Source organism: Daphnia magna, linkage group LG9 (assembly GCF_020631705.1).
Source record: "Daphnia magna isolate NIES linkage group LG9, ASM2063170v1.1, whole genome shotgun sequence".
NCBI lineage: Eukaryota > Metazoa > Arthropoda > Branchiopoda > Diplostraca > Daphniidae > Daphnia > Daphnia magna.
In genome coordinates this window covers 4,409,314-4,424,535 of record NC_059190.1, presented here as the reverse complement: position 1 = coordinate 4,424,535, position 15,222 = coordinate 4,409,314, and the positions used below count along the sequence as shown (strand labels likewise).

The 15,222-nt window shown below is 42.8% G+C and overlaps 3 protein-coding genes across 3 annotated transcripts; all 3 read left to right on the top strand.

Moving 5' to 3' along the window:
* Positions 1–100: 100 nt before the first annotated feature.
* LOC116927644 lies at positions 101–2,821 on the top strand. Its single transcript, XM_032934675.2, has 4 exons — positions 101–341; positions 410–603; positions 674–1,225; positions 1,292–2,821. Exons 1-4 carry the CDS (start codon positions 187–189, stop codon positions 1,927–1,929), a joined length of 1,539 nt encoding a protein of 512 aa, XP_032790566.1. The 5' UTR covers positions 101–186; the 3' UTR covers positions 1,930–2,821.
* Positions 2,822–6,688: 3,867 nt separating this feature from the next.
* LOC123475939 lies at positions 6,689–7,741 on the top strand. The gene has a single exon (XM_045179179.1). The coding sequence runs from the start codon at positions 6,689–6,691 to the stop codon at positions 7,739–7,741; it is 1,053 nt and encodes a 350-aa protein (XP_045035114.1).
* A 5,915-nt stretch (positions 7,742–13,656) lies between these two features.
* LOC123475938 lies at positions 13,657–14,529 on the top strand. Its single transcript, XM_045179178.1, has one exon. The coding sequence runs from the start codon at positions 13,657–13,659 to the stop codon at positions 14,527–14,529; it is 873 nt and encodes a 290-aa protein (XP_045035113.1).
* The last annotated feature ends 693 nt before the right edge of the window (positions 14,530–15,222 follow it).

The following is a 15,222-nucleotide window of genomic DNA, read 5'->3' as shown; positions in this document are numbered from 1 at the left end:
TATTTCTTTACAAGGAGTTAATTGTAAAATAAATCTAAATAAACCCCACTTCACGTCATGCAACGCCGTTGAGTAGACGCCATTGACAGATTCGTGACGTTATTTTAACGCAGCTAACCATCTAGATAGTAAAGTTTTGACAAATAAAAAGTGATAATTAGAAATATTTCAATTGATTGTGTTAAAATGAGTGTTCCGATCGAACTAAAACGTAAGCGGAGGCAGAAAGATGTAGTGTCCAATAGGCAAACTAGAAATAGAATCAATGCTGAAATGAAAAGTTACTCGACCCAATCGAAAGTTACGATATCTGAAGCAATGTCGCCACAAGCTGCTTCTATGTAAGGTTTACATAACACAACTTTTAATTATTACCAGTTTTTTTATATTTTCTTCTTTGTATCAACAGTACAGAAGGACCTTGTGGGAAAAATGACATCCCTTCGTTCAATGTTGATCAAGAAAACATAAGGATTTTAAATCCTGACACTTCTGCTGCTACAGTGCTGAACTATCTGGATTACGTAGATGAAATTGTTGATCCTGAAATGTGTTTTAATCCCTCCAAAGGAAATACTTGCTATATTTCTGTTCCATCAGCAGGTACTGTTAAAATTCATTATCAAAGTTTGACGTAACATGAAATGTGAACTAAATGTCCTTTTCTTCTTAGATGTTGATCAAATTTTTGAGAAAGACCCTAGCAGTGAAGATGAATTTGATGACGCTGTTTCTCAAATAATATTGTCGGATGACGAAGAAGATGAAGTGGGCTTAGAATACCAAAGTGCAATTGATTGGGATTCTTACTCTGATAGTGAAGAAGAAGATGATTCATCATTCCAAACGAAACCAGTTGCTGTTGAAGACGGTGAAACTGCAGTGAAAAACAAGATCGCAGAATGGGTCGTCAGTTGTCGAATTCCTCATCTTCATGTGAATTCTCTGTTGAGAATTTTAAAAACTGAAGCGAACCTACAATACCTTCCTCTTGATACAAGGACTCTGCTAAAGTCGAAGAGAGGAAAGCTAACATTCATTGATGTGCCCCCCGGAAAGTATTATCACATAGGAGTCGAACAATTGTTGATTTCATTTCTGCTGCAACTGAAATCACAAGGAATACCCATTCCAAATCACATATGTTTATTCTTCAATGTTGATGGCATTCCATTGAGTAGTAGTAGTTCCAGTGAATTCTGGCCTATTCTTTCCCGTGTAGTCGGTGAGTGTGAACATAATAACAATTTATGCACAAAACTTATTTAATTGACAAATGTTTTATAACTAGGATTCCCTAACGTATTTGTTGCCGGCATCTACCATGGCCCCGGAAAACCTAAGGATGTTAATCAATTTCTTTCGTCGTTTTGGAAGGACATTATGGACTTGAAATCAAGAGGCCTCACCTTTATGGGTACACGAGTTGCAGTTTCAGTAACCGGTATGTCTTGTGATGCCCCTGCCACTACGTTCTTGCTAAATATTGCCACTCACAATGCGTATTATGGTTGTCGGAAGTGTACAACAAAGGGCAGTTGGGTTCGTAACGTATATAAAGATTTAGCACCCAAAAGGGGAGGTAGAGTAACATACCCGGATATTGATGCAATTCTACGAACAGATTGCTCTTTTCGTAATAGATCGCAGATTCAACATCACGATAAAAATGGTATTCGTTCTATTATTGAAGACATTTTTTATGATATCGTTAAAGCTGTCGTCATAGATCCAATGCACTGCGTGTACATTGGTGTGCACAAGAAGCTGGTGGGAATATGGTTTAACGATCCTTTTGATAACGTAAGAATGTCAGCAGAACAACTTTCAAAGATTTCAATGTTTCGTGAATGGCTTTGCCAATATGTTCCATCTGACTTTGTTCGAAAACCTAGATCCGTTAAAGATTTTCCACGCTGGAAAGCATAGCTTGAACACGCTGCTGCAACGCACGCTGGAACATAGACTTGATCTGAATTATCTAGGACCTATAGTATATAAATTTTACCTTAATCAAAAGTGCTACGACCATTTCATCTTGCTTCACGTAGCCATTCGTTTGTTGTCCAATAAGGATTTTTGTCATAAATATGCGAACTACGCCAATGATCTCTTGCGACTCTTCGTAAGAGCTAGCTCAAAAATTTATGGTGATAAATTTGTTTCATTCAATGTGCACTGTCTTATTCATTTGGTGGAAGACGTAAAAAATCTCGGTTCTCTTGATGAATTCAGTGCCTTTTGTTATGAAAATAAATTACAAGTATTAAAAACATGTTGAAAAAGAGCGGTAGACCGTTACAGCAAATCGTGCGTAGGTTGGACGAGGAGAATCGCGTTTTATCGTCATTAAGACAATCACAGTGCATTAATCTAGATCGGTTTACACTACAAGACAGTCATTGTTGCGGTGCAATGGTGGAAGGTTTGACTTGTGTGGAACAATTTAAAAAACTTTCTTTCAAAAATACTTTTATTAGTTCCTGCATACCAGATAACTGCGTGTTTATCGATGATGCTAGTAATTCATTCAAAGTTGTTTTAGTACAAAACTGGATAAGAACAAGTGACAGGGAGATTCTTTTATTGGGAAGGAGATACTTGAAACATGAAGACTTGTATACTTATCCGCTTCCCTCATCGCAATTTCACGAAATAGTGGTTTCTCGTCTGTCAAATGCTCTGGAATGTTACTCGTTAACATCTGTAAAATTTAAAGCCGTTCACGTTCCAACCACTTTCCCAGAAACTGGATCGTTCTTGGTAAATCCTTTAATGAATATTAATGTAAATTGAATTTGTAATAAAATGTTTATCTGCTTTATATAAATGCAAATCGTGATTTAAAAAAAAGTGTGTACTTTTTACAGTTTCTAAATAATGGCTCACGCTATTTAAACAACTAAGCCCATGCATGTTTTTTTTAGGAATTCTTATATACTGGCGTCATCCAACTATAAATTAGTCTAGTATGAACCAGACTACATACTGGTGTGTATGTACACTAAATATTCGTTCCCTGTCCTAAACAGGATTACAAGAGCTATTTTCATGTCGGAGTTGGTACGTAAAATGATACTAAAACCACATATCCAAACAATATAACAAGGATATACAAACTGGATTAATCGGGTGATCGAATCATAATCCGATTTCGTACATAACGAGAATGTACTATAGTAATACCATCGGATTCATTGTTTTATAATCCAGGTTTGTATGCATCCATCACGTGGATTGTTGGATGACAAAATAGGTTAAAACTACATCCGCCCTTTTACATTCATTTAACGTACTACGAATGTACAAAGTAGAACGTCCGTTATTTATTTCATTTCGTTCAATTTTTTACATTTCTGTTATATACCGTGGCCATCATACACGGATGAGTATGGAAAACGGATGAAAGAACATTCATATTATGTTATTTGGATCCTCTGTGTTAGTAGGGAATACCCCACTAGTTGACCTAGTTATTAGACTTTCTAGGAAATATAACAAGCGGAGAGAACAAGTCTCGGCACGCCCGTTATAAATAGAAACTTTTATGATTTGTCCAAAGCCGCCCAAAACGGCCTTAACCTGCCGTAGCTAAAAATAGATATATTTTTGTCTGTTGGGAATTGCCCGAAACGGCCCGAAACTGCCCGGCCTATTTTTAAAAATCGTCCAAATTCGCCCGATACTGCTCGAATTTGTCCGCCTATACCTCTTCGTGACGTCCAAAATCGCCCGATGCCACCCGATTTTGTCCGCCTATACCTTAACATTGTCCCGTATGTCCCCGACGGGATGATGACTGACATATAAAAAGCCACCGCAAACTCCCAAAAGTCAGTCAGATCTACTCTGCCTGCTCCGTGTGCCAACTTAGGCCTCTGCAGCTCTCCCGCCGAGCCCGCTACCGTAACTCTTGCAAGCCGCAGAATAAGTACCCTTTAAGTAATCGCTAAGTAGCTGATTGACTATTACTTTATTACGTCTATGCCTTGAAGTTAGTGCCCATTGGTAACCTTAAGGTGTCATGAGTCTTCTTCTCTCAATTTACGAGCTTGTTTAATTATTCTACGGCTACCTGTTGCAAATTGGTTTATAATACACGGCTTTTTATTTATTGCGTGCGTGTTGTTTTACACTTGCTAAGTATACAAGACATTGTGAGTAAAGACGCCGCATTAAATTAAACTTTTCCGTATTGGAGACAACATGACAACGTCGTGTACTCCTTTACATCTGGTGGCAGCGGTTTTCGAACTCACTTACAATGTCGCTGTATACGGATGCTAAGCCTAAAACTGGACGTACCTTCTTCCAAAAATCTAATAAGACTGAAAACGCTCCCGTTGAACTCTCTGAAATTTCACCTTTCACGGCTGATCTGACTCAGCCTAATACGTACACTCCTCACAATTTTACTCCTTCCCATAAGAGACCTACTCGTTCAACGCTAAATTACGTACCTTTAGAGCAAGTAGATAATCCTGAGGCTATTTTACGATCTAAGAAGATACGCATCCAAAACACTGACAACGTAAATCCGTCACTTATAACCAGGATTGCAAATTTCTTTACACCCAAAAAAGTGACAAATCTAACCAATTTATCAATAAGTACCGAAAGCTCCAACGAAGGCAGTACTAAAACAGAAACCATAACTACGCAATTAAGCACTATTTCCCAAGCCCCGCAAATTACTCTCATCCCTGAATCGCATAGTGCATACACAACGCCCACGATCAATTCAGTAAGTGAAAAAACGGACCCAGCAAACAGCAAGGTCCTAACAAATAACACCCCATCCGACGAAACTAACACCGACCAGCCAATACAAAATATCTGTGTAATAAATAACGAGGCCACCACATTCCACCAAGACCGTGTAGACAACCAGAATATCGAAGAAGCACTCTCGACCATAATTCCAAACACTTCAGACCTTCCCCCGCCCACTAGCAACTCATTTTTCGAATTAGTCGACCGTCTCACAGGGCATCTCCATATTCCACCACCAAATACCAGTACTCCCCAAGGAAACATTACACCTAACACGCTCAACTCCACCACAAACGCCATCAATAATCCCCTACCTTTCACGCCCTACATCGAAATCGAACACATCCTGACAGCACTAAGCCAACACAGCAACGCTATCGGCGGAGACGAAATAAGCCCCGATATCATAGAATACCCTTTAAGAACAATTTCCGCGCATGAAAAAGTGGAACACCACGACGAGGATTGCGACATTGCACAAACAGTACGCCCATCTACTCCGGCAAGAGCTGAAACACATACGCCCCGCGTATCCACAAGCCAGTGCAATAATCGCTTGGATAACAACGAAGCTAGAGAGCACCCCATCCAAACAGCAAATCCATCCCCTCCGACAGGCCATTCAGCGTGCATATCTAGAGACGTGCGACCATCATTCCCACTTTCCACTCCAGCCCCACTTTTCAGAACTATTGCACAACTTAACCAAACTCGCGGAAAGGAAGAAACTCACGAAAGCTCTACAACTCTGGCAGCACGAAGCGAGCGAGCTGACAGCCCTTTTGTGTGCATTTGTGACCGCTGCAGTCAACGAAATAAGATCCATTCTCCACTTTGTGAAAATAACGGGCCAATTCGCGGTCGTAGCGCAGACTCACACCACAGCGCTCCGGAAAGAAGCGAGTACCAAACACACGACACGACAAGGAACCTACTCTCTCATCCAGCAACTCGAAACCCTAGCAATAACACTGAACACAAAACACCGGATCGGGATCACGCTATTTTGTACAAAATTCAGTCAACTGATCAAACCCCTGTTCGACCTCAACCACGTTACACCCCTGCCGTCAACCTTGAAGATCAGAATCCGATCCCTCGTTTTCCAAATACGTACGGACCAGTTTATTACCCCCCACAAAAGACACAAAATCCTCACCGTCTCTGGTTTGATACAAACCGAGCTGACACTCTAAAACGAACCAAGGCATATACGCCTTACCCGAAAGAAGCGAGCTATCAAACTCCCGAGAACAGCACACACAAAAAAGCTCGGGTAAACTGCACCAATTACTCACCCACTGACGTCACACGGGACGAAAAGAAAAGCGAAGACCAAGAGTGTTTATTTAACGAAAAAGGAATCAACAACATAAACATCACAAAAAACCAAGAAATGGCATCACCCCCAAATTATTACCGGAAAAATGACCACCGTAAGGGTAGGGAAGCCATCACCATGCTGAATCAACTGCAAAATTTCTCAGGCAGCCCCGCTGTTCGCTTCGATCGTTGGATTAAGCTTTTTGACAACGTCGTAGCCATGTCAAACTGGGTGTTGTAAACTAACCGTAAGATAACGATCGTTCGAAAGGCGATGCGAAAAAACGATCAAAAACCGAACGGGTAGGGCGCAAGAACTTGTATTAAACTTAAGACGCAGGCGAAATAAAAATAAATGAGGTGACAAAAATGGCGACCAGACGCTACCGTTGCAAAAACGTGACTGCCTCGTTAAAAAACGTCATTCGATCACTTACGACAAAACAAAAGAATAAAGATGCGCGAATTAGAGAAACAATAGATGAAAAAAAGGGGGGGTAAATTAAAGTCGCGCGCGAAGCCCGGCCGAGTTGCCATGGCAACTCGGTAACACTGGGACAACGCAGAAATAATCAGTATGCTATCAACTAAAATGTCGGGCGAAGCATACGACTTACTACAAAACATCTTGGAATCCAGCGATACTTACGAATACGAAGATATCAAGAAACTTTTACAAGAAAACTACCATGGATCCGAAGACATTGACTTTTATCTAAACCAATTCGACGAGATACAACGGAAGCCAAAAGAAAATATTTTAAATTATGCCTACAGACTTAAAACGCTATACACACGTGCCTATCCCTCCAACAACCAGGAAACACCCGAAGAAAAAACCACGCAACTAAGATTACTTCGACAAAAATTTTTGCAAGGACTGGAACCAGAACTTCAAAACATCGTAAGACACAAATCGGTATCAACATTCGAAGAACTTGTATCTATCACACAGAAGTACGCAAAGCGCGTCCAATCGGATACGATAGAAAAAGACAAAAGGATATTTGTTAACGCGGTAGCTAGCACTCAAAACGAAACTGCTATCCTACAAGCAATCGAAAAACAAAGTGAACACATAAACTCAATCGTATCCTGCCTGAAATTAGCCACCACTGAACCTGCTCTACAAGAAACAAGCACATCGCCCGACTTGAGCGGAAAAATTGACCGTTTAACGGACGTCATAACAAACCTCGGCAGCATCATGCAGGCTAGCATTCGCCAAACAAATGAGATACGTCAACCACTCAGAAATAACTTCAGCTATCCCCCGAACCAATCAAGACACGGAAATTTCTCAAACCACGCCCCCCAAAACAGTTTCAACCGCCAAGGCCCAATGAACGGGTTCCGACAACCAGTCGGAAACACTTTCGGCAGGCCTAACGAAAATAACTCAGGTCAGCAACCTTTCCAACGAAATAGGGCAACGCAAAATGCCGCTGGCTGCTCAAACTGCGGCCTCACCAACCACAGCATCGAAAGTTGCTTTCGATTTATAAAACGGCAAACGACACCAGAGACGCCACCTACCTGTTACTTTTGTAAACAAGTAGGCCACGTAACGAAATTTTGCCCCGAGAAGAAAAACTTAATTAAGCCTAACGAAACTGACGCTTCACGGAACCAGGGAAACGAATAAAGGCCAGCCGTAAAATAGGGTTAACGGAGAATAGGTCATTAAGCCCCAAAACCATACAATCAGTCGCAAAAATTACAGGTTTCAGTAAATCAGCAGCCCCTCGACTTTCTGTGAAAATTCACGATATTCCGTTTAAAGCATTATTCGATACGGGTGCAGCGCGGAGCCTTTTACATCTAGATTTTTAATCGGATAGCGTTGGAAGAGCAAGTGAATTGCTCTGAGTCCGACGTAGAACTATACGATGTGCACAACAAAAAATTTTTCACGTTAGGGTTAGTTTCCCTACCAGTTGATTACGGAGCCAATTTACTAGACCAAGAATTTATCGTCACGAACGGTATATCAGAATCATGTATATTGGGTCTGGACGCCGCAGACAAACACGAATTTATTTTTGATGGCCGCTCTAAAACTATATTCCTTGCCCGTGACAAACTGGAAGGTAATCAGGAAGTTAAACAAGATGGGTTATTACCGACGAGCCAAGAGTCAACGGTCAACGTAGCCATGACTCTAGTTAGGAAGGTTTTAATTGCCCCTAGATCTTCTCAAGTTGTAGAGGCCACATTAAAAGAGCAGGGTGATAAATTAGGCACTAGCTCTCTCTTTTTATTTTCCCAGAGTATGGATTTACCACAGGGAATATACATAGGCAATTTCGTAAACGCTACGAACGAAAAAAGAAAATATCAGATTGTTGTAGAAAACAATTCCAATATGTCACACACTCTACCGAGAGATAGTCCCCTGGGTGAGGTAGAATTCTCTTGTCAACTGATAGGCAAAGTATCATCAGGTCAAGACTCTGCTTCTCGGGAGACCGTTTCCACTGAAGGTTGTGTTCCTGAAACAGATGTGGGTGTTGACCCACAATATTAAAAACCGTTAGCTGCGCTTCTAAAGAATTTACTGATTTATTCGCGACAAAAGACTCTGGTTTAGGGAGTACAGGATTACTAAAACATTTTATTGATACGGAAAGAAAAGGACCTATTCGACTTCGACCCTATCGCACAGGCCAAGGCCAAAGAGAAGAATTAGAAAAACAGATAAAAGAAATGCTGCAAGGAAACGTAATACGACATTCAACGTCCCAATGGGCAGTTCCAGTAATTTAAGTTGTAAAAAAATCGGGGGAATTGCGTTTTTGCATTGACTATAGGAAATTAAATAATTCAACAAAAAAAGACTCTTATCCACTTCCGAGAATCGACGGCACCCTCGATCGGCTGTATGGCAAAAAATTCTTTACGACCTAAGATCTGGCATCAGGATACTGGCAGATCGAACTAGAGGAATCCTCTAAAGAAAAAACTGCTTTTATTGTAGAAAATAATCTGTATGAATTTGTTAGGATGCCTTTTGGTCTATGTAACGCACCCGCGACTTTTCAGCGCTTAATGAACCATATACTTAGGGATGTAGCAGGACAAAAAGCTTTAGTATACTTAGATGACGTAATAATTTTTTCCGATTCTTTCGAGAGCCATCTGAATGACATACGGGAAGTCTTTTCCCTAATTAAAGGCGCAGGACTTAAATTAAAATTAAAGAAATGTCAATTCATGAAACAATCAGTGAATTATCTTGGGCATGTCATTTCTACTGACGGCATCGGCCCTGATTCCGCTAAAATAGACAAAATTGCCACTTATAAAGTTCCAACATCAGCGGAAGAAGTACGATCGTTCTTAGGCCTAGCTGGGTATTACAGACCCTTTTCGAAAATTTTGGATCTATTGCGCAACCTTTAACCGCAAAGACACACAAAGACGCATTGAAAAAACCCTTCACCTGGACCGATAAAGACCAAATTGCTTTGGAAAAACTCCGTACTTGCCTAATCACCCCCCCACTACTTGCGTACCCTAACTTCGAGCTTGAATTTCTGCTCTTCACCGATGCTTGCGATTATGGAATCGGCTCCGTCCTTTCGCAAATACAAGACGGTGTCGAAAAACCTATCGCATACGCCAGTCGCCAATTAAAACCAGCTGAGCAGAAGTACGCCACTGTAGAAAAGGAAGCCCTAGCCGTCGTATTCTCTATTAAACATTTCCGACACTACTTGTTGGATAAACCATTTACAGTCATCAGCGATCACCGTCCCTTACAGTGGTTAGAGGAACAGAAAGACAACAACGGAAGATTAGGCAGATGGGCTATTTTACTAGCCGGTACGAATTACAAAATTTAATATCGACCAGGACGTGTGCACCAAAACGCGGATTGTCTGTCTCGCCTCCGCGTAGCCCATATTCGAACGAGCGAGACGTACCCGGACATTTTAGCAAGCCAGGCCGCGGACCCGTTATGTCAGTCAATAAAGGAATACCTCAACGATGGAGTTCTCTCGGAAGAAAACGAAAAAAATATGCCAATCTGGGCAAAGGAAATTAGCCTCTACCAAGTTACAAACGACATACTCTACCGAATAGAAACTCCAACGTCGAAAAGCAGAAGAAATTTTTTAAATCCCCAAGTGGTTCTACCCCTTACCTTACGCCGAACAGTGTTGAAGCAGATGCACGACGAACCCATCTCCGGTCATCTGGCATATCTCAGGACTTATTTAAAAGTTAAAAATCATTACTACTGGCCCACGATGAGAAAAGATATAAAAGAATATTGTACCGTTTGCGAAGTTTGCATAGCAAACACCAACTCTACTCTCAGAGCTTTCCTTTTTCCTCATGAGCTAGCAAAATTCCCGTTTCAAGTAATCGGGATAGACTTTTTAGGCCCTATCCAACCCGTGTCCCCTAATGGAAACAACTGTATTTGCGTCATCACCGATTACTTCACAAAGTACGTGATCGCTGTCGCCCTACCTGATCAAACTGCCCGTACTACGGCAGAATGCGTGTATAAACACGTTGTGTTGACCCATGGGCCCCCACTGGCCATCGTCTCGGATAAAGGACCGAATTTTACGTCTGGGTTATTTAAATACTTCTGCAAGCAACTCAACATCGAACAAAGATTCACCACAACATACAATCCAGCGAGCAATGGGGAGACGGAGAGATTTAATCGTACCCTAACGACTATGCTAAGAAAAGAACTCGTCGACGGCCAACATCATAATTGGGAAGATGTGCTGGGGGAAATCTGTTTTGCATACCGAGCGTCCGTCCATTCTTCCACAAACAAATCTCCATACTACATGATGCACGGTTGGGATTCCAATTTTCCCATAAACAAAATTTTGGGGGCAGTTCCCGAAGCCGTACCCTCATCAGGTGGTTATGTGGACAAACTCCTAGAAAGACTACGATACAGCTTCCACCGGGCACGAGAGGAAAACGAAAAAGCCAGGGAACGACCAAGAGAACAATTTAACAAAAGGGCGAAAGTCTTCGATTACAAACCGGGAGATCGAGTTTTACTAGACGTAAGAGTTGTTCAAAAAGGCGACAACAGGAAGTTCACTTTGAAATTTCGAGGACCTTATCGTGTCGTGAAATTATACCCAAACCGCACAGTGGATATAGCAGACAATTCATACAACTGCCAATTAATGCATTGTAACAGGCTTAAGCCGTTGTACAAAACTATGTTATGGATGGACGATCCGATACCGGATATCGAATCATCGGTCGAAACAAGAGACCGATTCCGGAAACACATCGCCACCCAGACTAATACAGAAAAACAACAGGAAAGTGAAAATGACTACGAGCACGACGTGACGGAACAAAACAATATTATGGAAGACACGGAAGGGAAAAGTAGTGAATCTCAAAGTGACGTGACTTCAACACCTCCGAGTGTAATCTTGCAAACAGTGGACGACATGGTTCCCGAACACATGTGTGACACTCACACTGAAACATATGTTTCAAGTAAAAATCTTCCACGGCTACGCGCCAGGTCGACAATTAGACCAAAGACGCGTCTCATCGCCGAAATTTAAAAAACCTAATAAATAAACAATTCGAGGTCAAGAGAGGCCATAAAAGTTCAGTGCTGCACATTGAACGACACTCGTGGGACAATTAGCCGTTTACAACCGAACAGCCTAGGTCAATATCCTCCAACGAAAGTTCACTAACTCTACAACACGCTGACGAATGGCGGAGAAATGGGTATTTAAGGACCTCGAAAACAAACGTCAAGCATCCATTCCTTCCCCAACAAACATTCAGTAAAGATGTCTACTCCCCAAATCATCTTGGATGAAGACTGAAGTCTCATCGAGGACATCTGGAGGACGAAAACGTCGCTCAACGACAACGTTGAGCTGGACGACACCATCACGGAGGATGACGAGACCGTCAGCCTCCCAGAAACCCGCTCCCTTTCCAAGGAGTTGGGGCATTATGTTTCCGATGATGCCCTGGATGAGTACTTCGTAAACCGGAACGCTCTTCCGAGCATAACCAGCCATCCGGATGGAACTCCCAACTGGGAGAACATCTTCGCCCTGGACCGCTACGTGGGGCGGCTCACCCAACCGGGTGGAGATAGCGAATGGAGTCGGACACCATTCGGCCTCCCCCAGCAGCGTGGCCACCGGCCTCCTACAGCCGGATGTCCACGATGGATCTACAGCTGCCGAGAGCAACTCCATCGCCGGGACTATTCATGGCCCCCACACGTCCAGGCTGCACGACCAACATAAGCCACAGGGAGCTAACTGATGCGGTAACTCTAAGCTCGTCTACCGTTTTCCCCATCTCCTTGCTCTATATCACCCTTGCTCATTCTGCCTTTACCCAACTTCCACCCCGTAAAATTTTTGCCGTACAGATATCTCGGGGAAACGCCCCAGGCAACCATATGGTGCGCCCTCTATGATATTTTCACCCCTTTTATTCATATAGCCATATAGCACTCCCCTTGTGTTCCTTTTTCCCACTCCTACGGTAAACGAAAAATCAACCTGCCATATTTCCATAATAACCCTCTGTGACACGACTGTCACGTAGACGGTTCCCCACCCCTTCATACCATAGGATGCTTCCGATAAAAACGGATAAGGCTCCAACAGCTATATGATTCAATAGGCTACATTTTCAGCCATCCGATACTATAACCCGCCCAACCCCACTCCTTACCCCTCTGCACGCTCCTGCAATAGTGAATCGCGTTTCTTCGTGTAAAACCCTCAATAAACGAACTCCCACCAAAACCACCTCCCTCCCCCCCACAATTTAGGATGTCGGGAATAAAGCCGGATACAAACAGCGTATGCAAACGTACGTTGCGGCAGTCCATTTCGCCATCTCTCACTTCACCCTCCATCTTCATCTTACTTTCCCCCATTGCCCCCCTGCGACAACGCCATGTTTCCCCCTGTAGCTCCCCTTATCTGACCATCGACCCCTAATGCTTATTACCCCATATGAGATAGGATGTTTTAGATACAGATAGATAATAATATTAATATACGGCCATATGCCATTGCTCTCCACATATATGTCCATCCCCCCGAAACCCTATAAGTGTATTAAAAAAACCAAAAAAAAAAAACAAACAAAAACAAAAACAAAACAAAAAAAAAACATTTACTGCCTGGAAATACGGTAGTAAATCAAGGTGTTTTTATGATTACCTTAGATAATGCCGACCCTCGTCACGCTACTCCTACTGCTCTCCTCAACCAATGCATTCCAGACCACGACATGCGACTGCAACAAACCAAGCGGAGTCGGACTCCTCCAATTTTCCGATGGCTCCTGCGAACCTGCCACACGCAATTCGAATACGAAAGTCGACTATCGAGTCATGACCGACAAAAAGGCAGCTTTCAACTTCCCGGGATACATCTGTGGTAGATGGAAATCAATTAAGCATATCACGATCAATTTCGTAGGACAAGTTATTACCGTTCCGGAACGCATCGCCATGGAAACGACGGCGGTAGAGTGTGATATAATGAGACAGTCAGGCAATGCAACGAGAGCCCAATGATGAAATCAGAAAACAAATGGATATTTAACCAAGAACCGGAGGACTTCGGTTATTGGCTAAGAACCGTGGTTACAGTCAACTTTATGTTAGAAGAAGTCGTCCTTTCCCGAATCGACGAAGGAGACATGATAAACACGCCACTAGGAAAAACCAACGTATCCCATGGATCTCTATCCCATAACCATCTAACATTATTTTGGATCGACACCTACGGAAAACCAACTGATATCGCAATCCGACAATTAGAGAAAGGCGTGGGATTCTGGTACGAATCTTCAACGAACGGGACTTGGATCCTCCAAGACGACACCAAACAGTTGGATTTTCACGTACGGTTAACGTCACGCTGCCAAACCGTGAAATGCGACAAAAAAATAGACAGTTGGACCGTGATCGGAGACAACCATTTGTTCATCATTAAATACCCATTGGGACCGTCTGCAGTTACCGTACCATCCATCATCAAGGATATTGTGACAAAAAGAAATGACCCTTTAGATATCAACATCCGACAAAACGCAAGAATCCAGTATTTGGAGGACGCCGCCATCCGTCACGAAAATGAACTTATCCGCGTCATCCAGAACATGCAGTGTGACCAACGACGTGCTAAACACGCACAAGCCGTGTCAACTGCCCAATACAATGGATGGCTGGCAGCCGCACAGCTGGGTCTTCGGCAATGCATCAAACTGATCGCCACCGGAAACATCGTCTCAGCCCTACAATGCACCCCTACAACAGTAAATTTCACGACGGATACAACCACTTGTGGACCTCAACCACGGTTCAACAATTTTACCATTGGCCGGTCCGGTTGGGAACTGCCACTGCTTTCACGCCATGCTGCTGGGCTGGAGGTATCGTGAATTTTAACGACAAACCTCACACCTATCGCAATAACACGTGGCAACCGGTCGAAGCATCCGTCGTCATCCCACAGCGTGATTTGGCTGACGCTTTCCGATATCAAGACGTCAACTTCTTCGAATATCAACATCAAACCAATCCCGCTTATACGGAAGCCCTCATTAGACCAATGGATATAATGGCCGATATCACAGCCTCCATGAACGAACACTCCCTGACTGTCCCCAATCAAATTACAAAGACATCGGCTATCGTCGTATCCGCAGCCGAGAAAGCAGGTCTCGAAACCTTTACCAATTGGTTCGAGAATTTTAAAGTCTACTCATTCATCATCTTGCTCATCGCTATTTTCCTACTGATCGCTCGTGTTTGTTACGCCCTCGGATTTTGTGGTTTGATATGGAAATGTTGCTGTAAGCCCCCACGTCCTCCCCCTACGGCGGTTTACCAGCCGAGAAGCAGCCGACCCACAGGTCCCTGAATTTTCTTTTGGATTGCGGGACGCAATCTAGTATGACGGGGAGCGATGTAACGAAACGCCAAGCGAAGCCTCTTCTTGCCCCTTTGATTTTGCTTAATTAAACTAAGACCTTATTTCTTAAACTCTCCTTAACTTAATACCCCACTAGTTGACCTAGTTATTAGACTTTCTAGGAAATATAACAAGCGGAGAGAACAAGTCTCGGCACGCC

What these genes read in the sequence shown, in the direction of transcription:
- LOC116927644 (XM_032934675.2), top strand. Translation starts at nt 187, where the DNA reads ATGAGTGTTCCGATCGAACTAAAACGTAAGCGGAGGCAGAAAGATGTA. An exon ending in TATTTCTGTTCCATCAGCAG is followed by an intron (nt 604 to 673) that starts GTACTGTTAAAA and finishes TTTTCTTCTTAG; the next exon opens with ATGTTGATCAAATTTTTGAG. An exon ending in TATTCTTTCCCGTGTAGTCG is followed by an intron (nt 1,226 to 1,291) that starts GTGAGTGTGAAC and finishes TTTTATAACTAG; the next exon opens with GATTCCCTAACGTATTTGTT.
- LOC123475938 (XM_045179178.1), top strand. Translation starts at nt 13,657, where the DNA reads ATGATGAAATCAGAAAACAAATGGATATTTAACCAAGAACCGGAGGAC.
- LOC123475939 (XM_045179179.1), top strand. Translation starts at nt 6,689, where the DNA reads ATGTCGGGCGAAGCATACGACTTACTACAAAACATCTTGGAATCCAGC.